At 62.4% G+C, this 16,077-nt stretch overlaps 1 protein-coding gene across 1 annotated transcript in view; it reads right to left on the bottom strand.

The window, feature by feature from the left end:
• The window catches only part of GOT2 (glutamic-oxaloacetic transaminase 2), a 34,723-nt gene extending 18,913 nt beyond the window's left edge, over window positions 1-15,810 (bottom strand). Inside the window, 4 exon segments of the mRNA XM_075333548.1 lie at window positions 206-334; window positions 1,228-1,356; window positions 1,358-1,385; window positions 15,627-15,810. Of these exon segments, the coding sequence (XP_075189663.1) occupies window positions 206-334; window positions 1,228-1,356; window positions 1,358-1,385; window positions 15,627-15,706 (366 nt within the window). The 5' untranslated portion in view covers window positions 15,707-15,810.
• Between the last annotated feature and the right edge of the window lie 267 nt (window positions 15,811-16,077).

Here is a 16,077-nt window from a genome sequence, read left to right as displayed (position 1 = left end):
CCCCCGACAGCCTGCAACCCCACGCCCACCGACAGCCTGCAACCTCACGCCCCCCCGACAGCCTGCAACCCCACGCCCCCCCGACAGCCTACGTCACCACCCAGCCCCCCCCCCCACCGACCTGACGGCGTTCAGGTATTCACCCGCCCCCCAACTGCTTGCCGGTACTCACCCGCCCCACCTACCCCAACCTCCCGACACTCACCCGGCCGCTCTGGATGACCTCAGAGTTGTCTCCCAGTGCGAGCTGAGCAGACGCACGGGCAAATTCCGGCAGCCCCCCGATGCCGAGGTATTCTTTATCCAGGTGCTTGGCTGTCATCTGTGCCTCAGCCTAAAAAAGAAAGAGGCATAAATAGAGAGGAACGGCAGCGGGCGACAACGGCACAGACAGGGGGCTCCCAGACCCCAACACACTGGTAACAAACGCTGGCCTGCGAGGCCCCTCCGAGTGCCACCGCCGGGGTCACCCCAGGGAATCAGCAGCGGATCAAAGAGCAAGTAAATAGAGACATTGGCAGAAAATGGAGAGGATCAAAGTAGAAAGATCAGTCCCCGCCCGGCAGAGGGGCGCAGACCCCTCTCCCATAGCCAGGGTCAGCACACGCACAGGGGACTCTGCTACATCAGCCGCCTCTCCCACACCATAACCAGCGGGTGAGGACCACCACAGCTGAGACCCCGATATAAACCCCCCACCATGCAGAGCACCACCCGGACCCTACATCATGTGCCTCTATAAACAGGAGGACTGCACCTATCACAGTGATCAGACCAATCCCGAGGGGCTGCCTGTACACAACGGCCGATCACTGAGGAGACCCTCACGAGAAGACGAAGGTCCCACCGAGCCCGCCAAAAGTGTGCAGCCGAGCCCGCCAAAAGGGTGCAGTCGAGCCCGCCAAAAGGGTGCAGCCGAGCCCGCCAAAAGGGTGCAGCCGAGCCCGCCAAAAGGGTGCAGCCGAGCCCGCCAAAAGGGTGCAGCCGAGCCCGCCAAAAGGGTGCAGCCGAGCCCGCCAAAAGGGTGCAGCCGAGCCCGCCAAAAGGGTCCAGCCGAGCCCGCCAAAAGGGTCCAGCCGAGCCCGCCAAAAGGGTCCAGCCGAGCCCGCCAAAAGGGTCCAGCCGAGCCGAACAATGTGAACAAACAATGACGACCAGAGTAAAGGCCCCAGGGGCGGCGGAGGACCATTCCCACCATACAGTGCAGGTCAGACGGCCGGTGCTCACCTTGCGCACACTGCTGAGGACGTAGGGCTTCCCGCTGTCATCACGATACGCCCCGACGCCCAGGTTCATCTTCTTAGCGTTGGTGTCTCTCTTGAAAGCTTCTGTTACACCAAGGATGGGGTCAGGGGGGGCCCATCTCTACATGAGACCACCAGGAGCTAAAAAGACAAAGAATTACAAGTCCTCAGATCACCAGTCCCATCTCATCACTAAACTGCCCCTTGCCCAAACCATCCTGAACGAAGCCACCGGCCTCATCCGTGTCCGGCCGCCATGCCTGCGCGCCCCCCCCCATGCCGTGCCTGCGCCCCCCCCCCCCCATGCCGTGCCTGCGCCCCCCCCCCCCATCTCCAGACTTCTCCTCTGCTGCACCAGTTCTCTACAATGCGCTACCTCAGGAGCGGGAATTTACAGCTTTATTTATTAAATAGTGACTAAAAATCCAGTGTGTAAATGACCCGCCCCAGGGCTATGGGGTGCTCTGTCCCGGGCAGTATATTTACGGGGACCGTTCACTGGGGGGCGTTGCCCGGTTCTGAGACCCTGGGAGTCGCCTGAACGGGGTTATGTACAGGGGATTGATAATAGAGATTTTGTTGTGACGCCACTTGCGGGTTGCGGGTAGCTAGATGGGGCCGCCGCTGCACAGTCGCTCCGCTGGGGCTGGAGTAAGGCCTTGTGCGCACTAGGCGTTTTTGCTGCGTTTTTAGCGGCGTTTACCGCGTTTTTGCGCTGAAAACGCAGTGACTTTGCTTCCCCAGCAAGGTCAATGGGTTTTCATAAGTGCTGTCCGCACACAGCGGTTTTTTGTAGCTGCGTTTTTGTGGTGACCATGTCAATTATTTCTGGGCAGTAAAGTGACGTGTACAGGAAGAGGATTCCTTCTATTGGTAAACACAGAAGCGTGAATCCTCCCGGTACCGTCACCGCCGCCTCCAGTCCTGTGCATGTCAGCTCCGTGCGGCGCCATGTCTGGGCGGGAGGTGGAGGCAGCGGCGAAAACAAAAGTGAACAGTAGAAAAAAAAATGTCATACACCTGTCTGCAGGGTCCCGGTGCCATGCCCGCTCCCAGCTCCTCTTCCGGTACCGCCGCTCCTGCTGTGTGCAGTCTCCCCGGGGCACGTACAAAGCCTGCAGGACCTGGCGATAGATCACCTGATGCAGTCACCTGACGCATCAGCTGATCGCAATTCTCGCGGTGTTGCCGGCTTTTTAGCGCCCGGCCGGCTTAACTTATCAGCTGATCCTGCCGTCAGGAGACTTCATCCCTGATTACCGGCAGCTCCTGCAGCGATCGGATGGGATCAGGCTCCGCTGCAGGAGCTGCCGGTAATCAGCACATAAGTGAGTATTTTATTTGTTTTTTGCACTGATGCATCTGCCGGAGTGTATAAAAGCCGTTTATACAATCAGCTGATGTGTGATGTGATTCAGGCCCTTGAACCTGACATATGATCTGATCGCTTTGCCTTCCAGCAAACCGATCAGATGCTATTGGATCCGGATTGGACGACGCGGGACCCTTGACCCCAGATTACTGCGGAGGGGGGCTCTTTATTTCAATAAAGATTGAGTCACTAATTGTGTTGTGTTTTATTTCTAATAAAAATATTTTTTCTGTGTGTTGTGTTTTTTTTATCATTGCTAGAAATTCATGGTGGCCATGTCTAATATTGGCGTAACACCATGAATTTCGGGCTTAAGGCCAGCTGACAATATACAGCTAGCCCTAACCCCATTTACTACCCAGCGAGCCACCGTCACCAGGGCAGCTGGAAGAGTTGGATACAGCGCCAGAAGATGCGCTTTCTATGAAAGCGCCATTTTCTGGGGTGGCTGCAGACTGCAATTCGCAGCAGGGTGCCCAGAAAGCTTGGGCACTCTGCACTGCGGATTCCAATCCCCAGCTGCCTAGTTGTACCCCGGCTGGACTCAAAAATTGGGCGAAGCCTATGTCTTTTTTTTTTTAATATTTCTTGAAATTCATAAAAAAAAAAAAAAGAGGGGCTTTCCTATATTTTTGATTCCCAGACGGGTACAAATAGGCAGTTGGGGGGTTGGGGGCAGCCTGTACCTGCCTGCTGTACCCTGGCTAGCATACAAAAATATAGCGAAGCCCATGTCGTTTTTTTTGTTCTTTTTGGGCAAAAAACTCCTGCATACAGTCCTGGTGGAGGATGCTGAGCCTTGTAGTTCTGCAGCTGCTGTCTGCTCTCCTGCATACACTAGTTCTGCAGCTGCTGTCTGCTCTCCTGCATACACTAGTGGATGGAGTATGCTGAGCCTTGTAGTTCTGCAGTTGCTGTCTGCTCTCCTGCATACACTAGTGGATGGAGGATGCTGAGCCTTGTAGTTCTGCAGCAGCTGTCTGCTCTCCTGCATACACTATTGGATGAGCATGCTGAGCCTTGTAGTTCTGCAGCTGCTGTCTGCTCTCCTGCATACACTAGTGGATGGAGGATGCTGAGCCTTGTAGTTCTGCAGCAGCTGTCTGCTCTCCTGCATACACTATTGGATGGAGCATGCTGAGCCTTGTAGTTCTGCAGCTGTCTGCTCTCCTGCATACAATGAAGAACATTTGAAGGAAATGACATCAGACCTTTTTTTTTTTCCATCAACAATCTTTAATGGCATTGTGCACTGATTAAAAACGCAGTGAGCAAAAGCGCAGCAAAAAACGCACCAAAACGCGGTAAAAACGCATGCGTTTGTCGTGTTTTTTAGCCGCGGGTGCGTTTTTTGAGACAAAAACGCACAAAAACACAGCGTGAAAAGAAAAGACGCCTAGTGCGCACATACCCTTAGTGGCAGCCTGGATGTTGGGCCCTCTGCAAGTAGGGCCGGGGCCCCAGGGGATAGGTGACGTTAGGCGTGGAAAGAAGGTAGCCTCACAAGGGCTTGCAGTGTAACTGGTTCTCTTACTCACAGCGTTGTTATGGCTTATACTCGGAGAAGGCTGGTCCTCACCACTGATCCCCTCAGTCCCCAGTTGGTGACCTGGTGGCTTCTTTCCCTGCACCTGTCTGTGGTTGGTGGGTCCCCATGGCTTGAGCGTCTGGGGGTCCCCATGGCTTGGAGCGTCTGGGGGTCCCCTCCTGGTAGTCTCTCAGTCTCCTGGTCTCTACGGCGCAGTGTGAACCCTGTAGGGTCGGTGTTCTGTTCCGGACCCATGTTCTCCAGTCACTGCTGGTGCCCTGGACTTTACGGTCAAGTGAGGTCCTGGATGGTCCCTTCAGTCCCAGTTTGGTGACCTGGTGGCTTCTTTCCCTGCACCTGTCTCTGGTTGGTGGGTCCCCATGGCTTGGAGCGTCTGGGGGTCCCCTCCTGGTTGCCTCAGTCTCTGGGTCTCTACGGCGGCAGTGTGAACCTGTAGGGTTGGTGTTCTGTTACGGTCCCTGGTTCTCTCGTCACTGCTGGTGCCCCCGGACCTTACGGTCAGTGAGGTCCTGGATGGTCCCCTCAGTCCCAGTGCCGGTGGTGGACCTGGTGGCTTCTTTCCCCTGCACCTGTCTGTGGTTGGTGGGTCCCCATGGCTTGGAGCGTCTGGGGTTCCCCTCCTGGTTGCATCAGTCTCTGGTCTCTACGGCGGCAGTGTGAACCCTGTAGGGTCGGTGTTCTGTTCCGGTCCTGGTTCTCTGGTCACTGCTGGTGCCTGGATTTTACGGTCAGTGAGGTCCTGGATGGTCACCTCAGTCCCAGTGCCGGTTGTGACCTGGTGGCTTCTTTCCCCTGCACCTGTCTGTGGTTGGTGGGTCCCCATGGCTTGGAGCGTCTGGGGTTCCCCCTCCTGGTTGCCTCAGTCTCTGGTCTCTACGGCGGCAGTGTGAACCCTGTAAGGTCAGTGTTCTGTTCCGGTCCCTGGTTCTCTCGTCACTGCTGGTGCCCTGGACTTTACGGTCGGTGAGGTCCTGGATGGTCCCCTCACTGTGCAGACTTTATCATGTCTGCCTGGAGTGTTTTCCTGACCTAGGATTCTGTACCCCGTCGGTGCTATGGCTCCGGGAGTACTCCACCGTACTCTACCAGCAACCACGCGCCTGGGCCCTCAGGTGGCCGTCACACTCCCCGTCAGTGCGGTTACGTCCCTCTCCTCTCACTTCACTGACTGTCTGCCCGCTCCTCCTGGTTGTCGTCTAGTGGACGGGATCTGCTCCACCCCTGGGTGGCCATCCATGGCGGTCCAACCTAGCCGGTCACCAGTCCTCGGGGATGGGGGGGAACTGGGATTATAATGTGCGTTGCTGTTACCGGCACTGGTCTTCGGGTCCCTGGGGGTAGCCCTGCATGACAGGATGGAGTTCCTTGTAGCTCCTGATGGCTTCATAAAGAAGAAAAGGCCGCGCCAACACGTTCTAGCCACAGGACAACCATAGTCGTGACACGACGCAGACTGGAATGCTGCAGAGCATAAGCTCCGCCCCATGTGATGATGTCATCATCCCAGGATCCAATTATAACCATCGGTGAGAAATGACACAAACCAACAACGATGACATCAGCCCGGAAATCCCGCGCCTCCGGGGCACAAGAGCGATGGTGCACGGGCGCCAGTCACCCCGAACCAGGATTGTTACCCAATGCCCAAAAATCAGGAATTCCCACTCTTCATCCAAAACGTTTTTGGCAGCTGCTGAAATAAGACCTGCTGTCCCCCGGCCGTAGGTGAAACGCCAGGAGGCGACGCCTTATCCTCCATGACTAACGCCCGAGATTGCGGCTCCCGCCATCGCCCTAGACATTCAGGGCTAACAATGGCCCTGGGGCTCTAGTGGTTACTGATGATGGAGGTGGTGTGATGGCTGGGTATACATGGCTTCTATTGGCCCTTGGGCTCTAGTGGTTATTGATGATGGAGGTGGTGTGATGGTTGGGTATACATGCTTCTATTGGCCCTTGGGCTCTAGTGGTTACTGATGATGGAGGTGGTGTGATGGCTGGGTATACATGGCTTCTATTGGCCCTTGGGCTCTAGTGGTTACTGATGATGGAGGTGGTGTGATGGTTGGGTATACATGGCTTCTATTGGCCCTGGGCTCTAGTGGTTACTGATGATGGAGGTGGTGTGATGGCCGGGTATACATGGCTTCTATTAGCCCTGGGGCACTAGTGGTTACTGATGATGGAGGTGGTGTGATGGTTGGGTATACATGGCTTCTATTGGCCCTGGGGCTCTAGTGGTTATTGATGATGGAGGTGGTGTGATGGCCGGGTATACATGGCTTCTATTGGCCCTGGGGCTCTAGTGGTTATTGATGATGGAGGTGGTGTGATGGCCAGGTATACATGGCTTCTATTGGCCCTGGGGCTCTAGTGGTTATTGATGATGGAGGTGGTGTGATGGCCGGGTATACATGGCTTCTATTGGCCCTGGGGCACTAGTGGTTACTGATGATGGAGGTGGTGTGATGGCCGGGATATACATGGCTTCTATTGGCCCTGGGGCTCTAGTGGTTATTGATGATGGAGGTGGTGTGATGCCGGGTATACATGGCTTCTATTGGCCCTGGGCTCTAGTGGTTATTGATGATGGAGGTGGTGTGATGGCCGGGTATACATGGCTTCTATTGGCCCTGGGGCACTAGTGGTTACTGATGATGGAGGTGGTGTGATGGCCGGGTATACATGGCTTCTATTGGCCCTGGGGCTCTAGTGGTTACTGATGATGGAGGTGGTGTGATGGAGGGGGTATACATGGCTTCTATTGGCCCTGGGGCTCTAGTGGTTACTGATGATGGAGGTGGTGTGATGGCCGGGTATACATGGCATCTAGTGGCCCTGGGCTCTAGTGGTTATTAATGAAGACAGAAGCAGCCGGATGAATTCTGAAGTCACAGGACGAGACTTTCTGCTCAGATTCAACCAAATGCAGCAATGATTGGACGACTCTTCAGAGAGAGACGGACAATTCTGCACTGGCCGAGTCCTCACCAGATCTCACCCTATCGAGCCGCATCTCACAGGGAGTAACGAAACGTAAGGAGGAAGAGCACAAACAAGGAACAACTGAAGAAACCGCAGTAAAGGCGGCAAAGCCTCACACCAGAGGAGACCAGCGATGGAGACATCCACAACCAAGAGCCTCACACCAGAGGAGACCAGCGATGGAGACATCCACAACCAAGAGCCTCACACCAGAGGAGACAGCGATGGAGACGTCCACAGCCGAGAGCCTCAGCCTGGAGGAGACCAGCGATGGAGACGTCCACAGCCGAGAGCCTCACACCGGAGAGACCAGCGATGGAGACATCCACAGCCGAGAGCCTCACACCGGAGGAGACCAGCGATGGAGACATCCACAACAAGAGCCTCACACCAGAGGAGACCAGCGATGGAGACGTCCACAGCCGAGAGCCTCAGCCTGGAGGAGACCAGCGATGGAGACGTCCACAGCCGAGAGCCTCAGCCCGGAGGAGACCAGCGATGGAGACATCCACAGCCGAGAGCCTCACCCCGGAGGAGACCAGCGATGGAGACATCCACAGCCGAGAGCCTCAGCCCGGAGGAGACCAGCGATTGAGACATCCACAGCCGAGAGCCTCACCCCGGAGGAGACCAGCGATGGAGACATCCACAGCCGAGAGCCTCAACCAGAGGAGACCAGCGATGGAGACATCCACAGCCGAGAGCCTCACACCAGAGGAGACCAGCGATGGAGACGTCCACAGCCGAGAGCCTCACACCAGAGGAGGACCAGCGATGGAGACATCCACAGCCGAGAGCCTCACACCGGAGGAGAACAGCGATGGAGACGTCCACAGCCGAGAGCCTCAGCCCGGAGGAGACCAGCGATGGAGACATCCACAGCCGAGAGCCTCACACCGGAGGAGACCAGCGATGGAGACATCCACAGCCGAGAGCCTCACACCAGAGGAGACCAGCGATGGAGACATCCACAACCAAGAGCCTCACACCGGAGGAGACCAGCGATGGAGACGTCCACAGCCGAGAGCCTCAGCCCGGAGGAGACCAGCGATGGAGACATCCACAGCCGAGAGCCTCACCCCGGAGGAGACCAGCGATGGAGACATCCACAGCCGAGAGCCTCACCCCGGAGGAGACCAGCGATGGAGACATCCACAGCCGAGAGCCTCACACCGGAGGAGACCAGCGATGGAGACGTCAACACCGAGAGCCTCACACCTGAGGAGACCAACAATGGAGACGTCAACAACCGAGAGCCTCACACCGGAGGAGACCAGCGATGGAGACATCCACAGCCAGAAGCCTCACACCGGAGGAGACCAGCGATGGAGACATCCACAGCCAGAAGCCTCACCCCGGAGGAGACCAGCGATGGAGACGTCAACAACCGAGAGCCTCACACCGGTGGAGACCAGCGATGGAGACGTCCACAACCGAGAGCCTCCCACCGGAGGAGACCAGCGATGGAGACGTCCACAGCCGAGAGCCTCACACCGGTGGAGACCAGCAATGGAGACGTCCACAGCCGAGAGCCTCACACCGGTGGAGACGTCCACAGCCGAGAGCCTCACACCAGAGGAGACCAGCGATGGAGACGTCCACAACCGAGAGCCTCACACCGGAGGAGACCAGCGATTGAGACATCCACAGCCGAGAGCCTCACACCAGAGGAGACCAGCGATGGAGACGTCCACAACCGAGAGCCTCACCCCGGAGAAGACCAGCGATGGAGACGTCCACAGCCGAGAGCCGCACACCTGAGGAGACCAACAATGGAGACGTCCACAGCCAGAAGCCCCTCACACCAGAGGAGACCAACAATGGAGACGTCCACAGCCAGAAGCCTCACACCAGAGGAGACCAACAATGGAGACGTCCACAAGCCAGAAGCCTCACACCAGAGGAGACCAGCGATGGAGATGTCCATGATCAGAATTTTCACACCGGAGGAGACCAGCGATGGAGACGTCCACAGCCAGAAGCCTCACTGCAGAGGAGACCAGCGATGGAGATGTCATGATCAGAATTTTCACACCAGAGGAGACCATGGCTGGAAGCCTCACCCTGGAGGAGACCAGAGATGGTGATCTCCATGGCCGGTAAACTTCAGTCATTGCTACAAAGGCGTCTCCTCAAAGGGTTAAACATGGACATGTCTGGGAAGGTCACTTGGTCACTTCTGAGCCCTGAAGTGAGGAGATCTGTAGACAAATGGCCGCCATCCCTGAACATTGCACAGGAGATTTCTGATCAGCCCCTTTATATAATCCTGAAAGTCTCCACTTCTTCACTTGTGTCTCAGTCGTTTCATTATCACATATAGCGACCTGCAGAGCTGAAATCACAACGATTCATCACTGACGAAAGCATCCTGGACCTGACTGTATATAACATACACCATCTCTGAGGGTCCGAGAATAGGAAGGACGACACATGGGATGTCAGCTCCGAAGAGCGGCCCCCCCGAGCGACAGCTGAGGCCGAGAATGTCAGGGACACACAAGGTGATCTATAAACGGAGTCACACAGCGGCTCCTGCCCCTCCACCGCCCCGAGTCACCTGCCCCCCTCCACCGCCAGAGTCGCCTGCCCCCCTCCACCGCCCAGAGTCGCCTGCCCCCCTCCACCGCCCACAGTCGCCTGCCCCCTCCACCGCCCACAGTCACCTGCCCCCCTCCACCGCCCACAGTCACCTGCCCCCCTCCACCGCCCACAGTCACCTGCCCCCCTCCACCGCCCCGAGTCGCCTGCCCCTCCACCGCCCACAGTCACCTGCCCCCCTCCACCGCCCAGAGTCACCTGCCCCCCTCCACCGCCCAGAGTCACCTGCCCCCCTCCACCGCCCAGAGTCGCCTGCCCCCTCCACCGCCCACAGTCGCCTGCCCCCTCCACCGCCCACAGTCACCTGCCCCCCTCCACCGCCCACAGTCGCCTGCCCCCCTCCACCGCCCAGAGTCACCTGCCCCCCTCCACCGCCCAGAGTCGCCTGCCCCCCTCCACCGCCACAGTCGCCTGCCCCCCTCCACCGCCCACAGTCGCCTGCCCCCCTCCACCGCCCACAGTCGCCTGCCCCCCTCCACCGCCCACAGTCGCCTGCCCCCCTCCACCGCCCACAGTCGCCTGCCCCCCTCCACCGCCCACAGTCGCCTGCCCCCCTCCACCGCCCACAGTCGCCTGCCCCCCTCCACCGCCCACAGTCGCCTGCCCCCCTCCACCGCCCACCAGTCGCCTGCCCCCCTCCACCGCCCACAGTCCCCTGCCCCCTCCACCGCCCACAGTCACCTGCCCCCTCCACCGCCCAGTCACCTGCCCCTCCACCGCCCCGAATCGCCTGCCCCCCTCCCACCGCCCACAGTCGCCTGCCCCCCTCCACCGCCCACAGTCGCCTGCCCCCCTCCACCGCCCACAGTCCCCTGCCCCCTCCACCGCCCACAGTCACCTGCCCCCTCCACCGCCCACAGTCACCTGCCCCCTCCACCGCCCAGTCACCTGCCCCCTCCACCGCCCCGAATCGCCTGCCCCCCTCCACCGCCCACAGTCACCTGCCCCCTCCACCGCCCACAGTCACCTGCCCCCTCCACCGCCCACAGTCACCTGCCCCCTCCACCGCCCACAGTCACCTGCCCCCTCCACCGCCCACAGTCACCTGCCCCCTCCACCGCCCACAGTCACCTGCCCCCTCCACCGCCCCGAATCGCCTGCCCCCTCCACCGCCCGAATCGCCTGCCCCCTCCACCGCCCACAGTCACCTGCCCCCTCCACCGCCCACAGTCACCTGCCCCCTCCACCGCCCACAGTCACCTGCCCCCTCCACCGCCCACAGTCACCTGCCCCCTCCACCGCCCACAGTCACCTGCCCCCTCCACCGCCCACAGTCACCTGCCCCCTCCACCGCCCACAGTCACCTGCCCCCTCCACCGCCCACAGTCACCTGCCCCCTCCACCGCCCACAGTCACCTGCCCCCCTCCACCGCCCACAGTCACCTGCCCCCTTCCACCGCCCACAGTCACCTGCCCCCTCCACCGCCCACAGTCACCTGCCCCCTCCACCGCCCACAGTCACCTGCCCCCTCCACCGCCCACAGTCACCTGCCCCCTCCACCGCCCACAGTCGCCTGCCCCCTCCACCGCCCACAGTCGCCTGCCCCCTCCACCGCCCCAGTCGCCTGCCCCCCTCCACCGCCCAGAGTCGCCTGCCCCCCTCCACCGCCCAGAGTCGCCTGCCCCCTCCACCGCCCACAGTCGCCTGCCCCCCTCCACCGCCCGAATCGCCTGCCCCCTCCACCGCCCACAGTCACCTGCCCTCTCCACCGCCCACAGTCACCTGCCCCCTCCACCGCCCAGTCACCTGCCCCCTCCACCGCCCACAGTCACCTGCCCCCTCCACCGCCCACAGTCACCTGCCCCCTCCACCGCCCCGAATCGCCTGCCCCCTCCACCGCCCCGAATCGCCTGCCCCCTCCACCGCCCCGAATCGCCTGCCCCCTCCACCGCCCACAGTCGCCTGCCCCCTCCACCGCCCACAGTCGCCTGCCCCCTCCACCGCCCACAGTCGCCTGCCCCCTCCACCGCCCACAGTCGCCTGCCCCCCTCCACCGCCCACAGTCGCCTGCCCCCTCCACCGCCCACAGTCACCTGCCCCCTCCACCGCCCACAGTCACCTGCCCCCTCCACCGCCCCGAATCGCCTGCCCCCTCCACCGCCCCGAATCGCCTGCCCCCTCCACCGCCCACAGTCACCTGCCCCCTCCACCGCCCACAGTCACCTGCCCCCTCCACCGCCCACAGTCACCTGCCCCCTCCACCGCCCACAGTCACCTGCCCCCTCCACCGCCCACAGTCACCTGCCCCTCCACCGCCCACAGTCACCTGCCCCCTCCACCGCCCACAGTCACCTGCCCCTCCACCGCCCACAGTCACCTGCCCCCTCCACCGCCCACAGTCACCTGCCCCCTCCACCGCCCACAGTCACCTGGCCCCCTCCACCGCCCACAGTCACCTGCCCCCTCCACCGCCCACAGTCACCTGCCCCCTCCACCGCCCACAGTCACCTGCCCCCTCCACCGCCCACAGTCACCTGCCCCCTCCACCGCCCACAGTCACCTGCCCCCTCCACCGCCCACAGTCACCCTGCCCCTCCACCGCCCACAGTCACCTGCCCCCTCCACCGCCCACAGTCACCTGCCCCCTCCACCGCCCACAGTCACCTGCCCCCTCCACCGCCCACAGTCACCTGCCCCCTCCACCGCCCACAGTCACCTGCCCCCTCCACCGCCCACAGTCACCTGCCCCCTCCACCGCCCACAGTCACCTGCCCCCTCCACCGCCCACAGTCACCTGCCCCCTCCACCGCCCACAGTCACCTGCCCCTCCACCGCCCACAGTCACCTGCCCCCTCCACCGCCCACAGTCACCTGCCCCCTCCACCGCCCACAGTCACCTGCCCCCTCCACCGCCCACAGTCACCTGCCCCCTCCACCGCCCACAGTCACCTGCCCCCTCCACCGCCCACAGTCACCTGCCCCCTCCACCGCCCACAGTCACCTGCCCCCTCCACCGCCCACAGTCACTGGCCACCTGCCCCACATAACCGGCCACCGCCCCTCCACTGCCCCACATAACCGGCCACCGCCCCTCCACTGCCCCACATAACCGGCCACCGCGCCACCTGCCCCTCCACTGCCCCACGCCACCGCTCATCCACCTCACTATGCACCGCTCATGTGTCACACGTCTACGCCTCAGTAACAACAGCCATGAAAGCAAAACCCCCACAATAGAGACCCCGAGAAACCAACACACGGGGGCAGAAAGACCAACCCCCCCCCAACATCAGAACCCTGCACACATTACACCTGACAACGCAACAGTCTGTCTGACATACAGGGGGCTCCCTCTAGTGGTGACTGTAGACAGGATCGATTGACACCCCACCCCCCTCCACACAGGGCAGGAGAGGACACCCCCTCCTCACAGGGGAGGGGAGGAGAGGACCCCCCCCCCTCCTCACAGGGCAGGAGAGGACACCACCCCCCCCCCCCCTCCTCACAGGGGAGGAGAGGACACCACCCCCCCCTCCACACAGGGCAGGAGAGGACACCCCCCCTCCTCACAGGGCAGGAAAGCACCCCCCCCCTCCCCTCCTCACAGGGGAGGAGAGGACACCACACCCCCCCCTCCTCACAGGGGAGGAGAGGACACCACCCCCCCCTCCACACAGGGCAGGAGAGCACCCCCCCCTCCCCTCCTCACAGGGGAGGAGAGGACACCACACCCCCCCCCTCCTCACAGGGGAGGAGAGGACACCACCCCCCCCTCCACACAGGGCAGGAGAGGACACCCCCCCTCCTCACAGGGGAGGAGAGGACACCACACCCCCCCCTCCTCACAGGGGAGAGAGGACACCACACACCCCCCCCCTCCTCACAGGGGAGGAGAGGACACCACACCCCCCCCCCTCCTCACAGGGGAGGAGAGGACACCACCCCCCCCTCCACACAGGGCAGGAGAGGACACCCCCCCTCCTCACAGGGGAGGAGAGGACACCACACCCCCCCCTCCTCACAGGGGAGGAGAGGACACCACACCCCCCCCCTCCTCACAGGGAGGAGAGGACACCACACCCCCCCCCTCCTCACAGGGGAGGAGAGGACACCACACCCCCCCCCTCCTCACAGGGGAGGAGAGGACACCACACCCCCCCCCTCCTCACAGGGGAGGAGAGGACACCACCCCCCCCCCCCTCCTCACAGGGGAGGAGAGGACACCACACCCCCCCCCTCCTCACAGGGGAGGAGAGGACACCACCCCCCCCCCCCCTCCTCACAGGGCAGGAGAGGACACCACACCCCCCCCCCTCCTCCTCACAGGGCAGGAGAGGACACCCCCCCTCCTCACAGGGCAGGAGAGCACCCCCCCCCTCCTCACAGGGCAGGAGAGCGCACCCCCCCCTCCTCACAGGGCAGGAGAGCACCCCCCCCCCTCCTCACAGGGGAGGAGAGGACACCACCCCCCCCCCCCTCCTCACAGGGCAGGAGAGCACCCCCCCCCCTCCCAGTCTCGCAGGGCAGGAGAGGACACCACCCCCCCCCCCTCCTCACAGGGCAGGAGAGCACCCCCCCCCCTCCCAGTCTCGCAGGGCAGGAGAGGACACCACCCCCCCCCCTCCTCACAGGGGAGGAGAGGACACCACACCCCCCCTCCTCACAGGGGAGGAGAGGACACCACCCCCCCCTCCACACAGGGCAGGAGAGGACACCCCCCCCTCCTCACAGGGAGGAGAGGACACCACCCCCCCCCCCCCTCCTCACAGGGAGGAGAGGACACCACCCCCCCCCTCCACACAGGGCAGGAGAGGACACCCCCCCTCCTCACAGGGGAGGAGAGGACACCACCCCCCCCCCTCCTCACAGGGGAGGAGAGGACACCACCCCCCCCCTCCTCACAGGGGAGGAGAGGACACCACACCCCCCCCCCTCCTCACAGGGAGGAGAGGACACCACACACCCCCCCCCTCCTCACAGGGGAGGAGAGGACACCACCCCCCCCCCTCCTCACAGGGCAGGAGAGGACACCACACCCCCCCCCCTCCTCCTCACAGGGCAGGAGAGCACCCCCCCCCCTCCTCACAGGGCAGGAGAGCACCCCCCCCCTCCTCACAGGGCAGGAGAGCACCCCCCCCCCTCCTCACAGGGGAGGAGAGGACACCACCCCCCCCCTCCTCACAGGGCAGGAGAGCACCCCCCCCCCTCCTCACAGGGGAGGAGAGGACACCACCCCCCCCCCCCTCCTCACAGGGCAGGAGAGGACACCACCCCCCCCCCCTCCTCACAGGGCAGGAGAGCACCCCCCCCTCCCCCCAGTCTCGCAGGGCAGGAGAGGACACCCTCCCCCCCTCCTCACAGGGCAGGAGAGCACCCCCCCCCCCCAGTCTCGCAGGGCAGGAGAGGACACCCTCCCCCCCTCCTCACAGGGCAGGAGAGCACCCCCCCCCCCCCAGTCTCGCAGGGCAGGAGAGGACACCCTCCCCCCCTCCTCACAGGGCAGGAGAGGACACCCTCCCCCCCTCCTCACAGGGCAGGAGAGCACCCCCCCCCCCAGTCTCGCAGGGCAGGAGAGGACACCCTCCCCCCCTCCTCACAGGGCAGGAGAGGACACCCTCCCCCCCTCCTCACAGGGCAGGAGAGGACACCCTCCCCCCCTCCTCACAGGGCAGGAGAGGACACCCTCCCCCCCCTCCTCACAGGGCAGGAGAGGACACCCTCCCCCCCTCCTCACAGGGCAGGAGAGCACCCCCCCCCCCCTCCCAGTCTCGCAGGGCAGGAGAGGACATTCCCCCCCCTCCTCGCAGGACACGGATTAGAGTGCGAGCCCCTAGCACTGCCGCCCCCCAAACTATAATATCACTGCAGCATTAGACCCAAGGTCAAAACCATCACAGAGCACCGGAACATCAGCTCTGAGCGCAGCGGCCTCACCTGGCTCTGCTCTGCAGCACCCGCGCACATGGCTGGAGCCGGAGAGACCCGGACAGAACACCGGAGGTCAGGAGCGCCATAATCCCGGGAGCAGAGGACGAGTGACGGCGGCGGAGGACAGCGAGGAAAGAAGAAGGGTAGAGGCTAGATCCCAGCGGCCAGAGGGACCTCTGCTGACGTCACACCCATGTGACCGGCCTCCTGTGTGGGAGGAGCCTGTGGTTCCCGGCAGTCAGTGCGCAGTTGCCGTACAAGCGGCAGGATGTTTCCCCTCTTCCCTGCTTCTGCTGTTTCCAGCCCCGAGGTGTGATATAACAGGAGGTCATATCTGATGGAGCTTATCATGTATGAGCCTCAGGGGGAATAAAAAGGGATTGTACGTCACCGACTCTGGGTGCAATAGTGTGCAGCAGCAGGTGCGATGCTCTGCCTGGGGGAAGGGGGGGGGGGA

This window comes from Anomaloglossus baeobatrachus, unplaced genomic scaffold, assembly GCF_048569485.1.
Source record: "Anomaloglossus baeobatrachus isolate aAnoBae1 unplaced genomic scaffold, aAnoBae1.hap1 Scaffold_86, whole genome shotgun sequence".
Lineage (NCBI taxonomy): Eukaryota > Metazoa > Chordata > Amphibia > Anura > Aromobatidae > Anomaloglossus > Anomaloglossus baeobatrachus.
Note: the sequence above shows the minus strand (reverse complement) of the source record. Positions and strands in the feature narration are given on the sequence as shown.